A 21,338-nucleotide genomic window follows, 5' to 3' on the forward strand; every position below is an offset into this window, starting at 1 on the left:
CATTGACTTTCCAAGACTTATTATAAAAAAGAATGTAATTTTTATATCGATTATATGTTAAAATAATATTTGGGATATATTGGGTTAAATGAAATATAGTCTCCATGTTTATTTCACTGTTTTGTTTTTCACGTGGCTACGAGAAGATTTGAAACTGCAGGTGTGGCTTGCCTTCTGTTTCTCCTGGACAAATGCCCTATCGGACAGGACTGCTGTGGTTCTGCCCAGGCTGCATAATCAGGTGTGATTGTCTACAGAGTCTCATTTTATTTTTAAAATCATTGCATTTACTTTTAAAATTTGAACAGCACAGAAGGGCACCAAATGGAAAGTGGGCGTGGCATCCTTGCGCCTCCTGTCAGTCTCTCTTGCGGGGCATCTCTTACTGCTCTGTATGCCGTTCCAGACATGGAGGTGAGAGATGGTGCTCCCCAGTGCCCCGACAGTGTCCTCCACTTCCTCGTGTCACCCACCTGGCCTGTCTCATTCATCTACGTCACCTGCTGACTACTGTGGGCGTCTAACTGTGTCCTAGAGCAAGGGAGCTCACGGTGAGCCAGGGTCCACGGGGCAGGGGCACCGTGGGAATAAAGGTTAACTAATTAACTTGCACACAACGAAGTGATGAACCAGCAAAGGGACTTGCTATCTAAATATCCCCCAAACATTTGTTAATTTCTAATTTCTTTGAAAAACTGTCATCAAGGATCCCAACACCTGACCGGTGGGCCCTGCGACACCCACGCGGGGAATGCCAAGAAGGTGGTCTGTGCACTCTGCCCGCACCTGCGCGCCGCTGTGTCCCACCGGCTCCCCTTAAAAGGCTTTTCCCTCTTTGGAGATGAAATAACTGGAGATGGGGAGTTATTTGCCTAAAGCCCTGAGAATCAGGGATTGAATTAAATGACATTAAACTAGAAATAACCTTCCTAAGTCGAGTTTTAGTATGTTAATTAAAGCAGGCTAACCTTGAGTTTGCATAGCTTAGGGAAAAATGGTGGCCGGTAGATGAATAAATGTATAGGCCACTGTGTGTATTTAGAAAGAGCTTTAGTACTCTATCTTTAAAACTATCAAAGCAATTCCTTAAGGCATGAAGGGAGGATGAAGAAAGGATAAAGAAAATTACTCTGTATTACTGTTCTCCCACAACCCTGCCCCTGCCCGCATCAAAGATCTGTCAACCTCGGTTCAAACAAACATCAAGGGAAGCTTAAAAGAGGAAGACGGCAGGTTCCAGAGTCCCACCTGAGACCTACTGAGTCAGACTGGGGCGGGTGCGGAGCTTGGGCCAGGCACCCAGATGATGCTCAAAGCAACATCTTGTTCATTTTCACTAAACAAATAAAAACAAGCATTGTTCAGGTGCTGGGGATACAGAAGGAATCAAAAAAGGTAAATCCAATCATGCCTGTATTATCCTTTAAAAAAAACTTTTTAGTATACGAAATATATATTATATATATTATATAGTATAAACATTAAATATCTTAAGGATATTTATATTTTAAATATTATATATAAAATAAATATATCATACAAATATATCATATAAATATATCATACAAATATATATACTACAATGATGTAGTATATATAAAATATAAATATATATTAAATATGTTATATATTTATATTTTATATGTTAAATATAAACACATAATATGTAAAAATATATACTGAATAAATATGTTTGCTATATTAAAAGATATTTTTAAAATACACACACACTGCAAAGGAGTGTTCTCAACCCAGGCTAGATTTGGGCCATCACAGGTGGGCCAAGGTGGGCTCCCAGCCCACAAAGGGAGCAGAGGAATACACATTCCCATTGCAGGAAATACTGTTGGTCAGTCACCTGGTACCATCTTGGTTCTGGTTGCTATATCCAATGGGCACAGGACTCTAGCTGCTCACTGGGGAGTCAAAAAAATTGAATCCAGGCAACCAACAATGAGGAGCTTGACAATAACTCTGTAGGCTTTCAACACACTTAGAGGGCTAAGGTTTTGGTCCAGGCAGGGCAATTGGAAAACTAAACCAGAAACCCAATCTGAACTGTGGCCATACAGACCAGGCCTGCTTGTTGAGGGTTAGGAGAAGCACAGTGAAACACGAGGAGACCCACTTTGTAATCAGACAGTCTTGTGTTCAATCTTTAGTTCTTGAACCCACCAGCCACATGGCCCTGGGAAAGTCACAGCACCCTCTCTGTGCCAGTTATTTCATCTGGAAAATGGGAATATCACACCTATTTTGTAGGCTTTGTGCAGAGATTTTAAATGTTCTTAATGCATCTAGGCAGACACAGAAGACAGACTTTCAAATTTAAATTTTACTTAAAATATTGAATGATTAAAATCAAAACATCAAACTAATAAAATCATTGGTTGGCAATGGTGGCTCAGTAGGAAAACAGTACGTGGGACTCACACCTAGAAACCCATATACCAGCACTGTAAGGGAAAAACTCATTCCAGATAATACTCTCTGAGGGCAGAGCCTGAGCAGGCTAAGGTATAGGGAAGAACTTTAGTGCCAACAACAACACGTGGCAAGAATACGTTCAACCTGATACCAACCACCAACCCGTGATCTCCTTGAAGAAAGATAGGGAACATTTTCCTCACTTGGCTCACACCATGGTGGGCCATGCAACATCTGTCACCCCTATTTCTGTTTTTCTTGTCATTACCACCAGCACCAGCCAAGTTCAAGAGAGACTTTGCTGTAATGGTACTACCAAGCATCCCTGTAGAGTCTCCAAACAATCGTCCACTATTTGCAGAATCAATATTACCATAAAAAGGTTCAATGTTTTTTAATAATAATGGGATTAATATAATAGTGAGCAGCACATGGGATCATTTCATATGGTTTTTCAATATTGATTCCAAAATCCTAGTCTTTTCACAGAGAAAAAGCAGACTGACTCTGGTGGGAAAGGGAAAGATTGGAGTAAACATAGCATTGCTAAGGAAGAAATCAGAATCCTCGATCTTTCCTACAGGGCTAAGAGCGGTGGGTTAGATCCTGGAAGCACGTCAACACTCTCCCACCCAACTCCATCAATGGCAACTCAAAGCAGATCACTCCAGTCTGGTTCTACTTTCTTCTAGATCCACAGCTCTGCCACTTACTTCCTGACAGCCCCAACCCACAAGCTCCAAATAGTTCTGTTCTGCTTTCTTCCAAAGCTGTGTTGAAAAAAGAAAAAAAATTTAAAAGCCTACTCCTAAAGCTCCACACCCTTTACCTCCATTCTCTCATCGAAACATCTAATCTTTTCCATTTCTAATCATTGCTATGAAATGTACGTAGCATAAGACATCCGGACAAACACTGAGAAGAGCTCACTCTCCAGAAGCATGGCATCACGTAAGTTGCAGGTCCAGATGTTATGTTGAATTTTTTTTTTCTATTTTTCTATAGGTTATAGCATTCATGTGTATACACACTAAGTATCCCCATATTTCTAACTCTGGGTCAGTATTCTTATGTACTCTCAGCATGAAATAATCTAAAGGAAGAACAAATGGATAAGAGGAAGGGGAGGTGTGCAAGGAACAGAGTCAGTGGGTTGATTTCTATTCTTGGGTCTGCTATTTACTTGTGCAATCTCGGACAGCTCACTCAACCTCTCTGTTCTCACTTTCCTGGTATATTGAATAATAGGTTGGGCTTGATTATCTTTGAAGTCCTTTAGCTCTAGAATCCGCACGACCCCAAGTTTGCCAATCCATGTGTATGCTGTGCTTCAGTGAAGCCAATGATTCAAAACCAGTTTTCTGTGCCACATTGTTTTTCCTTGTAATGATGAGCCCAGAGTACACACGTGAGCAAGTAGCACACTGGCTTCTTACATTCAGTCTTTACAAATCAGCCCTTTGATATCTCAAGCTGCTTTGTAGGAAACCAAACTAAGCAGTGTTCTCAAATCTCTTAGGCTCACTAATTACATTGCAAAGAAGACCTACTACATACCTCAGCAGAGTGGTCAAAGAAATATAGTAGGAAACCTCAGTTGCAAAGAAAGGACACCTAATTTATGATGTGACTAAGGAACTTTCTTCCCTAACACCTCCTGGCACTGAGCGGCCTTTCAACCATATGGGCTCAGCCACCCAGGTGCTCAGAAAACTCTACGAGAGTCAGATCTGACCCATTTCTCTACTCCCAGTAAGCAGGGACTACAATTGCCCCAGCTTTCCTGGGCTTAGAAACCCCCACTGTTACAGCAACGTGTACAGCTAGCGTTACAGCGCTTGACCTGGGAAAGAACCGGCACACGAAGAGTCGGAGAACAGCCTTTATTCAGCCAGCAAACTCAGCACAGCAAGTGTTACAGCTCTCTTCTCGTCTTGTGATCTTCTGACCCCCCCCTTGTTCTCCTCCTGCTTTTATACCTTTGGTAGGACTCAAAAAGCTGTCCAATCAGCAACAAGCTTCAACATCCAATCAGCAAGCTTTAATATCCAATCGGTAACAGTGGGATTTAAAAAGTACCCAATCAGGATTGCGCAGGCAGCTCCGTTGGAGGATGGGAGCAGGTAGCTGAGCATCGAGCGCAGGCCGGACACGGCGCCAGGCCCAGATGGCAAACGTCACCAGGCGGGCCGGTGCCAGCAGCATGCCCTCCAACTGGCCCCACACAGCGCTGGCCCACGGGGATGCAGAGCGGGGGCGGGGGAGGCAGCCAGCGGCTGTGTCCCAGCGCCTGACACTTTCTCATGTCACCACAGGTGTCCAGACCAGGTGTGGCCAAATGAAACCCAATCTGGCACATCCATGCAGGACACCATTTTTAAATTAAGACTTAATCCCTAACCCCAAAAGCTTTTTATAAACTACATGGTTTCCCCAACACTCTTCCTATCAGCTTCTGACTTCTCTTTCAAGAACTGTAGAATTTGGAGTCAAAGAAGCCTGGCTGGAATTCTGGCTCTGCCAATTTCTAATTGGGGAGCTTTAGGTGAAATCATTTAACCCCTTTAAGCCTCCGTTTCTTCGTGCATAGAATATAGATAACAATGCTTTCCTCAGCTGGGCAGTGTAAGGATTAAATGAGAAGATGTAAAGGTGCCAAGTACATGGCACAGAATACACCGTAGTCATGTCGCTGTTGTGGATGCCGTGGGACATCACCTGCCCCACGCGTTTATAGTTTTTACAGTTACAGCAAAAGACAATCTGCTGAATAAGACTATATCCTAAAGGCAAGAATGCCAGCACCCCTATGTCACCAGTGAACAGTGCCTGAGTGCCAGCTCCATGTAGAAAAATAAATAACACCATTATTCAGTTTCTGAAATCTAGAGGGTGGCTGTGAAATGGAGTGCAGCCTCATTGTGGTGGCTTAGAAGTTGCTCTCTGAAACCCTGGGAAGACCATGAGCTTGGGATCATAAAGTCTCCCTGCTCGTACCCCTTGAATCTTTGAGTAGAATTCGTAGTCTATCTTTAGCTGGTTTCCTAACCTAAAAAGGGGCACAACATCTGACACTCCATATTTGTAGATGTTCTCCCTTCCTTTCCTAACCACTGTGTTGGGAATGCAAGTAGCTTCTGTACACATCAGATGGCCATCACTTCCTTCTACGCAGTTGAAATTCTGTTTCCTCTCAGCTACTCCATTTGTAGTGCTACTACATTTCCATTTAAGCTGTAGGGAATTATTTTTCAGTATATTAGAGAAGATTTGGGTCAGGTAGTCTTCAGAGAGAATTAATGGAAACCTCACATAATCTCTGGGGTACATCAAACAAGTAACTACCTATTGAATCTTCTGGAATTTCTGAACATACGGTTTACTCTAGCTTAGCTCTCCGCGATAGACATGAGCCCTAATGAGTGCCATCTCCATTAAGCCAAAAGATCTTGGGCATATGTGTTTTGTGAACTGGGTCTTTTTAAAAAGACCCATCTGGAAATAGGAATTTATGCAACATCTAAGACTCAAGACAAGAAAGGATTTTATACCAAAACAGTCTCTGAGGGGCCATCAATACTCAAAGATAAACCTGCCTTGTTATACACATGGCTTTTGACAAGTTAATATGTTTCTTTACAATTGGTGTATCACTCAGATGTGCATTATTTCAAACCAGCTCTCCTTCCATATGTATGACCAAGGTGTGGAGAACAGTTTTTACATAGCTGACTTTTTAAATTAGATAGGAAATATAAAATACAGATTATATATTATATATGTATGTGTATATTATAATAGATGCAAGTGTATGTATATATTATATACATAATATATGTATACATATAGTTATATATACACATATATGTTTATATTTATATCACATATGTTACCCTGTTACATGTTGATAGGAGCACAACTAGTTGGATAAGAGCTATTTGAACAGATGTAATAAACAAACAAATGGGATTTGAAAGTAAGTGTGGTGGTTAATTTTATGTGTTAACTTGGCTGGGCAGTGGTGCCCAAATATTTGGTCAAACATTATTCTGGATGTTTCTGTGAGAGTGTTTTTGGATGAGGTCAACATTTAAATCAGTGGATTTTGAGTAAAGCAGTTTGACTGCATAACGTGGGTGGGCCTCCTCCGATCAGCTCAAGACCTGAAGAGAACAAAAAACTGACATCCAGTGAACAGGAAGGAGTTGTGCAGCAGACAGTCTTCAAACTCTACTCTGGGTCTCCAGCCCCCAGGCCAGCCCTGCAAATTTGAAGTTGCTAGCCTCCGTAATCACATGAGCCAATCCCTTAGAATAAATCTCTTTATGCTATATGTGTGTATATGCATATATAAATACAGACATCCTATTGGTTTTGTTTCTCTAGAGAACCCTGAATTACTATATATTAGAATTACTATATATAGAAATACTATATATAGAATATAGAATTACTATATGGTAATTCCAAACATCCTGAACTCCAAACTACTCTGAGGCCCCTAAACTATCAACCCACCTTTTGAAGAAAACGCTTTAATATTGTATTGTTAGGTAATCAGCTGTGTGATCTAATAATTTCCCGTGATTAAAAGCTCAGGTCAGAGATGGCTAAGGTCAAGTCCTGGCTCCCTGCTGGGGGCTGTTTGCCTCTGGGCATAGAATTCAGGTAAGGCAGGTTTGCCCTGTGAGCAGCCTTCACTCCACCTGTGGGGTTAGCCTAATGTATTATTGAGAAGAAGCAAATGGTAGGGCCCTAAGAACCACACTGTGTTTGTTGAAGGAGAAATGGTGAGGATTAACAGAGGAAGTTGAGGTTCAGGACTTAGCACCCCCTGACACGAAGTAAAGGTTCAAACCAAGATGCCATCTGTGATGAACAGGGTCATTGCTGACCTTCAAAGAATGAAAATTCTCCTTACCTGAAAAATGTACTGACCAAATTTATTTCCCTCTAATACAGTAGTGTCACCAGAATGAAAGAGAAGATGAGCCCATTCATAAGAGGCCCTGGTGCCTCTTAGACCACTGCAGTGCTCTGTGTTTGCTGACATCCATTTTTACAAAATGAATACACTGGGGATCATTGTTTTGCTCTGCAAAAGAATATATTGCTTTCAGACGGTCTCAAATTATCAAGAAACTGTTGATCGACATACAACCTTAACAGGCACATCTGTGCAGCACCTATTACCTGCGTCCCTCAATACATGTAGTTCCAGCCTGTCTCAAACCAGTATAAACATCTGCAAGTAAGGAAACTGAGGGACTTTCTTGACCTTCAGGTTTCTCCAGGCCGCCTTCTGCCATGAACTTCAGCAGCCTAATGTTCAATTCCAATCTTCTGTTTTCCTGAAAAAGAATCCTACTGCCTTTGGAGCTGCCTAAGACCTGCAACTACAGACTGAAGAAGAAATTAAAATCTCCAACCTATGTTTCATCTGAAATGAGCTAAGATACTTGCATTTGCTCACATCAAGATCTTTAGTCTCTTGGAATCAGAAAACCTGGGTTTGCCCCCTGCTGCCATGTGATTCTGGATAAGTTACTCAGCCATCACCAACCTACCCTCCTTACTTCCTTCATTGGCCAAGTGGGCATCACACACACACATCTCTAGCCTCATTTCATAGTGAATTAAGATAAAACAAAAAAAAGGAGAACTATGGGGACCCAGGGACAACCTGGATGTCCCCTGCAGCTTCAGCTTCTCCATTCAGCTCCATTTCCTGGTCTGCATAATACAACTTTTACCAACATGCCTTACACCAAAGTAGTTCCATGGAAACACAGTAATTAGCATTACAGATAAAATGACACTGCGGCAATGTTAATTACTATAGTGCAGATGTACCGTTAGATATCATACATAATGTTGTCAAGCCTTTATTTTTAAATTAAAGTGCAACAAACCATACCCTGGCGACACAGCTTTTTTTTTGATTAATACAAATTAATGTTATTTCGGTGTCTAGAAGGAGGAGGGTGGGGATCAGGGGTTGTTGCATCTAATTATAAGAACACACAGGAAAATGGTAGACGGTATGGATTCCCCATAACTTCGTGCCCCTACTCAGGTCTTCCCATGATGGAGTGTGAACTCCAAGAGGGCAGGGAGGGGCCTGGTTTTGCTCACCGTACCATCTGCAGCTCCTAGCCCACAGTCGAGGCATTGAATATTTTCTGAGTAAATGAATGAATGAATGAAGATGGAGCCATGTAAGCAGAAAGGCTCTGGAAGTAGAGGGAAGAACTGAAGGCACATTGTTTCATTCCTTTTTCTCCTAGTTTGGGATTTGCTTCATGGCCTTCAAAATGATCTTGGATGTTCCTCATGTCTAGGGCTTTAATATCCAAAATGAGAGGCCAGTGAATCCTCACAATACAGAAGTCAGCTCAAATTCGTCACTGTGATGTCTAGCAAACAACATTACATTCCACCAGGCTCTGGGAAGTGGGGAAGGAAGATCAATGAGAATCCTTCAACACCACCTAGGCACCCATGCAATACTAGCCAAAAGTAAGGGAAGGAAGAGAATGAAAATGTTAGACTATTACATATATTATTTAGTTAATTCTCACAACTACATCACGAGGAAATTTTTTTCCAATTTTTTTATTGTGGTAAAATACATATAACATGAAATTTATCTTAACCATTTTCAAGTGTACGGCTCTGTGGTATTAAGTACATGAACATTGTTGTACAAGCATTGCCATCATCCATTTCCAGAACTCTTTTCATCTTGTAAAACCGAAACTTCATACTCGGTAAACACTAACTTTCCATTCCTCCCTCCCCAGTCCCTGGCAATCACCATTCTACTCTGTGGATCTATGATTTTTGACTACTTTAGATACTGCGTACAAGTAGAGTCCGTTTACGTTTAAAGTAATTGCTGATGAGAAATTTACTTCTGTCATGTTGCTATTTGTTTTCAATATGCCATAGAGGTTTTTTTTCCCCTTCATTTTCACGGGGGGAATTTTCTTACCTCTATTTATAGTTAAGGAAACTGATGCTTCGGGAAATTAAGTAAACTACCCAAGGTCACACGGCTAACAGGAGGCAGACTGGGAATGTTTTGAACCCAGTGCCCTGGATTCTCCCTCCTGCCATGTGCCAGGGTGTTTTCCAAGTGCTGGGAAAATGCCGACAAGCATGTGACACGGTCCCTGCCTTGCTTCACTGAGCAGCGGTTTTCTTGTTGCCGTCAGACAAACACAGACGAAAGGATTTCTGAAAGTGCGGGGAAGCCCAAGATCCTCGCCCAACAATACAGGGCATGCGTGCTATGAGAATTCAGAGCGAGTCCTCGTGTGCTGCCTTGCATGCCACAGAGGTCCATGGACGTCACTGGATTGAATCCCTGGCCCTGTGTTTACTGTCATTTGCAAAGAATTATAGGGATCCGTCCCTTCTCTGTGAGATCTGCTCCCCATAGCACATGGTTGTGGCCACACATGGTAAATGCTGCAATGTGTACATAATTTGACTCAACATTTTGCCTAATGAAATATCCCTGTATTAGTAAAAAGTTTATCCATAAGGATGTTTATTACCGTTTTTTTAAACAATAGTGAAAAGAGTATAAAGATTAAACAATAAGGCCGGGTGAGGTGGCTCACACCTGTAATCCTAGCACTCTGGGAGGCCAGGCGGGCGGATTACTCAAGGTCAGGAGTTTGAAACCAGCCTGAGCAAGAGTGAGACCCCCCCCCGTCTCTACTATAAATAGAAAGAAATTAATTCTCCAACTAATGTATATATAAAAATTAGCCGGGCATGGTGGCACATGCCTGTAGTCCCAGCTACTCGGGAGGCTGAGGCAGAAGGATCGCTTGAGCCCAGGAGTTTGAGGTTGCTGTCAGCTAGGCTGACACCACCACACTCACTGTAGCCTGGGCAACAAAGCGAGACTCTGTCTCAAAAAAAAAAAAAAAAAATTAAACAATAAGGTATATATTTTTACAATGGAATATTATATAGCCATTTCAAAATGATATTGTAGAAGAGTAGTAAATGACAGAAATATTTATATGTTAGTGAAAATAACATATATAAAATCATATATAGGCATATGTCTATAAAAACATATTTATGCACACATATATATAAAATGATTTCATTAAAATATGGCTATACATATAGTTATAAGTGTGAAAACTATATATGCCAAAATATTAGTGGTGGTTACTGGTTTATTGTGGAATTGAGCTGCTCTGTGTCTTTTGAACAATATATAATGCCAGTATATTATCTTAACAATTATACATTTATACATTTGAGGCTGGAGAACAGGAATGGATTCTTTGACAGGGACCATTTGGTTGCAAGAAATACATACCAGGCACATGGTCTCCACCCTACAGTAAGGTTGCAGAAAAAAATGAGTCACTAGAATATTTGGTGAGCATTACTACCTCTGCCATGGTGAGAAATCCAAGAACCAAACTGACCGATCATTCTCAACTTCAGCGTCAGAAAGGTGGAGGATCCAGTAAAGGCCAGTGTTACGGGGGAAACATGTGAAAACCGGGTCTCATGAAAGTATCAGAAGTCACATGAAGCTTTTGAGGAATCCCCAGGGCAGAAGGCTGGGCACAAAGGAGGCAGAATAAGCAGGAAGAAAACCCAAGCAGCTCAGCAGGAAGTTTTTCATCCAGGCTCATTCAAAGTTTCCCTTAAGCTCCAGGTCCTACTCCCAGAACTTAGTCAACCCAGTAGAATAAGGAAGTAGAGTCCCAGGCGGGAACAAGTGCTCTAGATCAATTGTTGAGAAGTATAAGGCCATAATCAGGAAAATGAATCTGAGCATCCAATCCAAAAAGAAAAGAAATAAGGAAGAGGAGTGCCAAGCAGTCAGATTAGCAGTTTGGAGGGGCTGAAGCAAGATAGAATCAGGAATGAGCAGTAAGCCCAGAAACCCATGAAGTTGGAGCTTGCACAAATCTCCTTAGTTTAGCCCTGAGGCCACAAGCTGTAAAGAAGGCTCAGAGTTCTTATTCTTTGTGATGTCTGGTTACAGGGCCAGGAAAAGGACCTAACCAAGTCACACCAGACCGGATGCTTGACATGTCAGATGTGAGCCTTTAGTCTCCTTCTAGGGTCTGCTCCTAGTCACCTGTTTTGGCTTCCTTGTCTCATTTGGCCTTCTCAGCATCTCACCCCTGCTAACTGCTTTCTCCAGTTTCTCACACCCAATATGTTGAACTTTTTCAGTATTTCAACATTTCAAATACTTATGATAAGAGGGACAAGTTAACTTTGTGTAAGGTACAATGTACAAAACATTAGTCACAGTCTCTGAAAAGTCTCCTTTGAGGTCCTCCCTCAAATTCCTAAATGATAATGTGGTTTATACATCGCAGAAAGTACCACAGAAGCCAGGCAGGGATGGAATACCCTCTCGGGAGGCTGCTACTCCTGACTCCACCTGTGGACTTAGCCTAATATCTTCCCATCACGGGGAAGCAGAAGACATTGTATGCACCAACGTGGGTTTGGGGTGGAATGGAAGGAGAGCTTTGCTTGACCTGCTGCTATTGCCTTGCAGGTCAGTGGGACCATGTACAACACTGGAAGACACGTGTCCCTCCGCCTGGACAAGGAGCACTTGGTCAACATATCAGGCGGGCCCATGACATACAGCCACCGGCTGGAGGAGATCCGGCTACACTTTGGAAGTGAGGACAGCCAAGGGTCTGAGCACCTCCTCAATGGACAGGCCTTCTCTGGGGAGGTATGTGGCTTTGTCAAAGTTCTAAGGTTAAGTGTCAACTGATAAGATTTGGTGCCTGTTTATATCCAAAGATGGAGAGATTCTCTTGAATCTGTGAAACGGGAAGGTCCATGCCTACTGTCTCCATCTGTCTTTTATAGCTTGACATGGAAGTTGATAAGCTTCCAGTACCGACCAGGGAAGGCTGCAATGAAACTGGCTATTTCCTTCTGAGAGGTTGGCACAGGTCTCTTGGGACTCATGCCCTGTGAGCATTATTTCAACCTCAAACCCTCACCTTTCATGTACATCTTATATCTGTCTGGGTGATCAGACTCTCATGGGCCAGATATGATAGCATGGATTCCATCATTTTCCTTCTAGTAGAATGTGTCTTATTTGCACAAAAATATACTGTGAAGTAAAATGTCAGGCAGCCAAATAGTTTGCCTGAGTTTCCACAGAATGGAAATGTCATTGTGTGCCACCATTAATGGCGAGTGTCACTCTGTGCCACCATCAACCCAGACGAAGCTCAGGCCACAGTAGTGAGCCCAACTACAGTTTCAATTACAGGATGAGAGCTACAGTTTAAACAGTCGTCATCTGTGGTGTGACATTTGACAAGCAGGGTGCGGTTCATTTGACCTGTTTTACCTCCATTTCACTTGAGGGTGTTTATCAACTAGGGATCAGGGTCCTTATATGCTAAATACCCTGTAACCAGGTCTCTGCTTAAGAGTCCTAAATAATTGATGCCAGGGAGGCTTTGAAATTACCAAAGTATGTACCACATATGTTCTTTTTTATTTTTTTTAATCAAGATCACGTTTAAATCTGGCCTTGTTTTTAATATGGTAAGGCCATATGCTAAGAAATAGACCCACAACCTTAATGAGTCCAGTGGCCAGATTTTAATGTGTGTTCAAAATGCATCACTAAGAGCCTGCCTAGGCACTCAGCTAGTTACTAGGGATACAGAGATTAAAAAAAAAAAAAAAAACTACTACAGAGGAGTTCAAAGAATGCTATATTCAAATCATTAAAGTATAATGTCATGCTGTAATGGTGATGTACAAAGGCTCTGACAAACTCAAAGGAAGATGTGACAAATTTTGCTTAAAGGGGTCAAGAGAAGCTCCACAGAGGAGGTGGCCTTTGAACTGGGCTGTTAAGAGAAGCAATGGAGAACAATTTTAGGAGCATCAGCTTTGGAGTCAAAGGACCTGAGTTTGTAACTCTTGCTTTGATATATCGACTATATAAACTTGGAATGTTACAGTTTAGATACCTCACAAGGTTATTTTAAAAATTAAGTGGGATTCCAGTGTAAGCAACACTGGAGTACTCAATGATTAATAGATGATGAAGATAAAGCAGGAAATGGGAAATAGCATGAGCAAAGGTCCCGAGTACTGGGGAAGCTGCATGTAGATTTCATCTAGCATTTGATCTGTGATCTATTAGTAATGGCTGCATAGACAATGGGGTTGAGCAGTCCTATGAGTCTCCCTCCTAGATCCGTGGGGAAAAATGCTGGGATTGATTAGGGATGTCTGCCAAAGATGATGTAATGTAAAATTTCCAAGAGTTGCATATTCTGAACTAGAGTATAGCAAGAAATACAATGAATGCAGGGCAAAAACTTACAATTTAAAAGTAACTGGGTACTACCAGTCTGAATTAGAGAATATTCAAAATTGGATAAACTCTTCCTTTTAACAATATAGGTTATTTTAAAATTTGTAATTATTTTATCTGTTGACTTATTTGTTTGCTGTTATTTCTTTGCGACCCCCCCCAAATGGACTGTCATGTTCCAGTGTCTATCACAACACTACCTCAGAGTAGAAATATTTGTTAAATGAATGACTGAAAAAATATAGATGGTTACCAGGCAAAAATCTTTACATTGTAGATTTCTGTAGTGTCACTTGCTTCTTCGATATGTTTGATAAGGGTGCTTTGTAACTTGAACATGAACTACAACTTTGCAGTAAATGAGTTTTTCCAGAATCCTTATTGGAAACATAATAATTTGATCGCTTAATGTATTAATTTTCCTAGACCTCCCCCAGACCACAGGTATCAGGTGCTGCAAAGAATCTGCATTTTAAAAGTTGCTAGGGGAGTCTGATGATGAGGTTTGTGAAGTACTCCCCAACAGTACATTATTAAAGTGTTGTTAATGAAGAAAGCATTAAGTGAGGAAAGCATTTACACAGCGTGGCAAATCAGAATTAGCTGGGGAACACTGTCAAAACAGTTATACCCAAGTCCTTCCCCAAACCCACTGAACCCAAGTCTCGGGGAGTGCAGCCCAGGTATGTGCATTTGTACAACTTTCCCCAAGAGATTTTGTTTAGCAACCACTCTGCAACTTCAGGCCAAACTCTGACTGAAGTATCCCAGTTTTCTAAACAAAGAGGATTTAATCAACAAAACCACACTGCCCCCAAAATGGGGAGGGAGCACCCATTGGTAATTGTCCCCTGGAAATGGCAAGGCTGGGGTGCTATCTGGCGGTCTAGACTGATGGAACTTGGAGAACAGCTTTCCAAACAGGATATACACATACATACACACACACACACACACACCCCTACCTCTCCAACGCAGCCTTGAGCATTAGCCTCAGTATAAATACAATTATATCTTGCCCTGGGTAGACTGCATCAGTTGCATATCATTTCTTTCCAATCTCCTCAATATGAGTAGTTTATAGACAAACTGGTATGAGTGTAGGTGCAAGAGACCAGAGGCTCCAAACCAATGTTATATGGAAAGTAGTTGGATAAGCAGTTGGCCTCTGAGTTACTATTTAAAGGGCCATATTGGGCAAGAAGCATTTGGCATCTTCTATGTAGCACAAGGGAAGGGATAGAGGGCCAATGTGTGGAAGCTACAGAAAGACAGAATTCAGCTAAATATATGTTCTAACAATGAGAGATATCCATCGATGAAATGAGTTTGCCTCTGAAAATAGTGTATTCCCATAACTGGAATTATTAAGCATTGAACAGAATTTGGTGACTTCATAAAAATGACTCACATCCAAATGAGTGAGGTGTCAGGAGAGACTGTTAGCTTTAATGTACCTTCTGATACTGAAATTCTACACCATCCCATGATTTCCTTATAGAAATTTCCTCCAATTTGATTCCACTGAGGATTAGCCTCAGTAAAAGTAAATATATCTCCCCCCATAGGTTATTTAGATTTTGTGCTATCTTCAAAGCCACCTTTGGTCTCTATTTTTGGCTGTCCTTTGAGAGGACCCAAGTAGACACTTCTAGCAACAAAGCATGTGTTTATTTTGTTGACAGTGAATAATCACATTGCCATCTGCCCCATCTATCATTGCTGATCGCGATAAGTCAATTAATGCCAGGCATTTTCCTTGGCACAGTGCAACAGTCGTTATCTGAAGAGCTGTAGATTAATTGTAGTCTTGTCTAGTGAGGTTATTGTAATTGATGGTAATCATTTGCTTTGTTTTATAAAACTGCATGGATGTATGACACAGTCAGCAACTGCATTTTTATAAAAATTATTCATGTCCTACACAGAGAACTCCTGGATGCCTTGTTGGGGGTTGGTGATAAATGAGCATATTCAGGGACTCAAATGTTTCATTTTTTTTAAGAAGGGAAAATTAACTGTTTTTAATAAGACCCTTAGCTTGCTAATCATGTCGAAGTGGTTAGATTCACGTCCAGTAAAAAGTAGGGTATTTATGAAAAGAAACAAATACATTAGCCAGGCAGAAGATAATATGTGAAAAGAATCGTGCCTATGGATTGAGTTGCAGTAGTGCGGCTAGACAATTCTTATTTTAGAGAAATTGGACAAATTCACTTTTCAAATCCTTCCTTAAGTTCTTCTTTTCAAAGGGGGAAAGGGGTTGCACTGAGAATTGCAGCAGCCAGGCCATGAGCTATGTGTGGCCAGATCCTCCTCTTAATTTCATCCACTCTTCACATGCATATTAAGCGTCTGCTGTGTGCTGGGCTCTGAGCTAGACACCAGCCTGAGCCCAGCTTCTGCCCAGAGAAGCGTAAAGTCTGTTGAGGGATACGCACGTTGATAATACAGCGTAATGTGGATTAGATGGGAGGCTTATTCCGGAAGGGGATTATGAAATGGTTCTCTCTGGGTCGTATTAAGGAGAGAACGGGTGAACAGCTGTGCAGCCTGACGCGCTTGCTGCCCCCTCTGGAGGTGGTGTGGAAACACCTTGACCTTTCTAGATTTCAGCCTCGGGAGCCTCAGATCTGCTCAAAACACATCTGGGGGAGGGAAAAGCCCATGGCTGTTGCTATGGTAATGTAAAGAAGATTTGTTTAATTAAAAGGGGAGAAAAAAGTCATATGTAAAATACAGGGTTTTTTTTTTCTTTCTCTCTCTTTATTTATTTATTTTTTGATGGTTCTGAATCAAAAAAGAGAAAACAATTATCTCAGCACCAACAACTGAAACTAAACAACAGAAAATACAGGTCTCGTCCTCTTTCAGGAATCAATTATTTGCGTCCTTGAGAGACCAGTTTCGCTAAAGCAACACAAATTTGTAAGAATAAGCAACTAACGCCAAATTGTCCTGAAGTGTGCCAGGGTGTGAAAAGTGCTGAGGAGCACATCCCTGAGAACCAGGGCCCCATTAGGCACTGAATGGCTTGGGGGGAAATTCTCAGGCTCTCCAATTAGTGCTTTGCTGCTTGGCTGGGACCTCCTGGTGGTAGAGATGCTCCATTGGAGATTGAGAGGAAGTGAGGACTGAGATGTTTGAGAAGTGCGGGTACTCGGGCAATACATGTGGAAGTGCTACTCGTGTGCCATGATAAACTGTTGCCTGTCCTCTGAGTGCCAGTTCCATCTCCCTGACCCCCACCATAGCCCCCCCGTTATAGCTTCCCAAGCCCCTATCTCTCCTCCCAGCCAGAGAATCCTGTATATTCATTTATTATAGATGTCTGCAAACCATACTCTGTCAACCAAATCCAGCTAAGAATGGTTTACATTTTTAAATGAAAAAAAAAAAAAAAAGACCATATGTGATCTACAAAAGCCAAAATATTTACTGCCTGGCCTTTGGTGTTGACCTCAATTTATTATAATACCCATCACTGTGGCTTTTGTAACTGTTTACTCTCATTTCTGTCGTAACCTTAGTTCTTTATTGATGGGAATTTTATCTTGATCATCACTGCATTCGCAGTACCTCATACATTGTTTGGCACATGAGGGCAGTCACTAAATGCTTACTAAATGAAGGAATAAATGATCTCGGTAAACCTCTTAAGGACAAGAACTTACTCATCTTTGTACGCCAGGCACCTAGCGAAGTGCCGACACCCAGTAAGTGCTCAAGTGACGTTTGTGGACTGAGTTGTCCAGTCACTGAATCAACAACTCAGTCAGCCAGTAGTGTCCCGAGAACAAAAACCTTATAGGCTTCTTCCCTGGAATTCTGAAGTGTGTTGCATTCATTGATTATATAGGAAATATAGAGCCCCTTTTTAACTGAAGAGGGAATATTTCAGTAAAGGTTACTCAAAGCATCAAATTCCATTAGAAACTTAAAAAGAGGAAAAGTGGTTTTGTTCACAGTTACCATTAAGATATGTTCTGGGATTTCTCTGGGAAAGGAATATGCTTTGATAAATTCAAATGTATGTTTTATGAGGCATCAACCTTGCTTTATCCCAAATGTGGCAGAGGACACAAAAGGATTGAGCCATCAAGTGTTACCCTGCAGGGATTTCAGATCCATTGAAGGGACAAGGCACAGGCTTGAATCAATTACTGTGCAGCACAATCTGAGACTTGCTCAGTCACGCCCATGGGTGGCTGCAGAATCTTATCGCTAACCCCTAGCCACTGTTCACATGCTTTGTGATTTACCTCCATTCATTCATCCAGTTAACAAATATTGATTGCATGCCTTTCATGTGTTACAGTGAATAAAAAAGAGTTTTAAAATCCCCATTTGTAAGGTGCTTACAGCCTAGAGGGAGTAGACAGGTAATAAATAATAAACATAATAAATGAGTAAATGTATGGTAAGTCAGCATACGATCAATGCTTCTGGGACAGAAATAGAGCAGGGTAAGAGATATCAGAGCATGAGGAGCAGAAGGAGTGAGTTACAAGTTTAAATATTTGGCCCGTGCAGGCCTGGCTGAGAGGATGACATTTGTCAAGTTGCCAGTGGAATGTCTGGGGAAAGACATTCCAGGTAGAGGCAAAATAGCCAGTACTGAGGTTTTGAAGTGGGAGGGGGCTGTGAGCCTTCGAGGAAGAGTGGAAGTGCAAGTGATAGAGCATGAGGTCAGAGAGGTCAGAGCAAGGCCAACAGCTACCACCGACCATGCTCTCTGCATGGATTTCCTGTAGACTTTGGCTTTTACTCTGGATAAATTCCAAAGCACAATGACATAAATTCTTCCATTTATCACTAAACACTAGCTCGGTGAGGTTGTTCTTAATGTTATCTCTTACCTGGGGCCACTAAGGCCCAAGACCATCCAGACAACGAATGGCCAAGGTTGGACTTGGCTCAGGTCTTCTGATTCACAGCACTGCTTATTATAGGCCAAGGTTTACTCATGAGCACAATACTGATGATTATTCACCTAGTCTGGGACCCAGGCCAGTGGGGAAATTTGAAGTGTGTTAAAGCTCCAGGGCCTGCCTTTAAGGAGCCTATAGTCTGGCAGAGGATCCTGTCTTCCCAGAGTATTAATTCCCTGCAGTCACAGAGTAAGTTGTACTTTTTAGTACTCAAAAGTACAACTTACTCTTACCTCCCCCCCCCCCATATAGTGGGCACTGGGTAGATAGATACTGTTGAACAAAAAAAAAGGATTCAGTGAGTAAATTAAGATAATTTAAAAGACTGTACCTTCCAAAGTGCCGAAATTGCACCCATATATCCTGAATTAAATTCTGTAGTCATAATGGCAAACCTAATAAAGTTGAAGTCAATATTAACAGAAGTTCTAGGATTTTTCTTATGTTAAATTATTCACAAATACAAGGTAAGTGAATTCTTCAGGGTACCTGGGAGAAGTAATGGAACAATTTAGAGCCTGTGTGCTAGAAAAATTCATTTAGATTCTTCATTTCGGCCCTGAAATGACTCCCAGGATCAAACTAGAGAGAGCTTGTCTTTGCTAACGCTAGGAGCCAAAACTGGATTCCAGGATCCAGTCCCCATAGGGAGCAAACTGGCCTTTAAGAAGCAAGGCAAATGAAGATCAGGTGTGTGGTAGGACACATTATGATGATACCAGCAAACAGATGATGACTCTGACCTAAAGAAAGGAAGTTTTTTATAATTACTTCTTGTAAAGGACAGCCCAGTCATGTCAGCAGCTTTCTGAACTGCCAGTAATAGACAGACACAGCCACGCAGCCCAAGAGGGAAGACGTTGCATCTGAACCTGGTGAGGTCAACTCATCATCCTGCTGGCTCCGTCGTTAGGATGCTTCGTGTCTCTGGCCTGTTCCCACCAGGATGGCATTATGACAGCCACCAGCCTTCTCCACTTGACTCTCATCTCCCCCACCGATGTTTCATCTAAAGCAGGAAGTGGAGGTGTGACATTACAAGAGCAGTATTAATGATAGGCATATTATATTCCAAAGGCAATATTAAAGATGTGCATTAACTGGAACTTGATCAGGGTTCTGCCTCAGACCTAACTGTCACCATGGAGACAGTCACTGTTATCACTTTATAAGTATTAAATGAGGTCTTCCCATATTTAGTAACCGATGACACTGCAGTCGGAGGGATGAGTACTGCTCGCAACACTTCTGTAAGGTAGCTGTGTTTTTGAACTCATTTCCAAAGCCACAAGAATGGTCAAGTGAATAAGAAGGGGTTAAGTGAGAATGGGCTAGTCTCTGCTGCTCTGATCACTCTTAACAGTTCATGAAAATTACTAGAGGTTCCATGAAAAATCACATCTCCCACTCAAGACATTAACCTGGACTTGGAAAGAGCAAGTCTACTCAAAGCCATATAAAGTGATAGTGTTAGAGGTACTTTTGAGGTCATCTCTTCCAACGCACCTACTGTATATACAAAGGAAAAAAATCAACTGCCAGAAAGGGCAAGAGACCTGCCTGAGGTCACCGAGATTTAGTGGCAGAATTAGGACCAGAATGCAAAATGTCCTGCCTCTTCGTTTGGGATTTTACAATTTTTCGAATGAGATTTAAAATGCTATCAAATCCCAGGATTCAAAAGGCCTTTTTAGGTCATCTGGTTTAGTTGCCCAGTAGAGCAAGGATAGCCCAAGAATGGGATTTCCTGCACTCGTGAGCAAAGCCCCATCACAAAGGCCTTTGTAGAGTCAGCCTGAAAACAGCACACACGTCGGCAGATTACTTTACAAACATGAGCAACGATGAGTGACACTGAGGAAACAGATCTAAAAGTCACCAAGTCACCCCCCAAGAAAGACCATCAGTGTGAGAGCAAGCCATAATAGTGCCTGCTTGAGAGAAATGTGGACATTAAAGATTGGAACTATGGAAAGTGAAACAATGCTTTAAAGACCCTTCTTTGGTCTCAGTATGAAAAGGCAGCCATACTACTGCATCAAGAACCTAAGGACACAAACAATGCTTCTGTGTAATTGGAATCCTCCCCCACCCACATTCCCCAATAACCCTCCAGAATAGCTCAGTAATATTAAATACAAGTAATCTAGATAATAATATTGCAAAATTAAATCATTAGATGTCTAGCCGCTCCATGGATGTGCTGCTCTACAATTCAAAATAAAGCCGTTTAAAACCCCCGGATTCATTTGCTCTGACATATCGATAAACTTTTGCTGAAACAAAGCTAATCATCTCGATGGTGCCGACTTAATTGCTCACCAGTTGACAGATAATAAACAGACCTGAGGATTAAAATATGAACTAATTACTATACTCAATTCCATTTACTTGATTTCATGTTCCATTAAGTTTTTGCATCGTTTTGGGTAGAAGGCTTAGATTTATGGTCGCCCCAAGTGAATTATGCCACTTAGTTGCCTGTGGCATTCTCGTCTTCAGAATTGGTTGGAAAGGGCAGAATTCTGGGCAGTAAATATTTAGCTGAAGCAGCCTAGGATATAGTAAGTGGAGGTAATTATCAGCTCCCAAATACCAGCCAGAATCAGCCTCTATAA

General features: G+C 41.6%; 1 protein-coding gene across 1 annotated transcript in view; it reads left to right on the forward strand.

Moving 5' to 3' along the window:
* CA10 (carbonic anhydrase 10) overlaps positions 1 to 21,338 on the forward strand; it is a 464,685-nt gene that overhangs the window by 352,526 nt on the left and 90,821 nt on the right. Inside the window, exon 5 of the mRNA XM_020280899.2 lies at positions 11,984 to 12,169. Within this exon, the coding sequence (XP_020136488.1) occupies positions 11,984 to 12,169 (186 nt within the window). The remainder of the gene's footprint in view (positions 1 to 11,983; positions 12,170 to 21,338) is intronic.

The sequence above is a fragment of the Microcebus murinus genome, chromosome 18, assembly GCF_040939455.1.
Source record: "Microcebus murinus isolate Inina chromosome 18, M.murinus_Inina_mat1.0, whole genome shotgun sequence".
NCBI lineage: Eukaryota > Metazoa > Chordata > Mammalia > Primates > Cheirogaleidae > Microcebus > Microcebus murinus.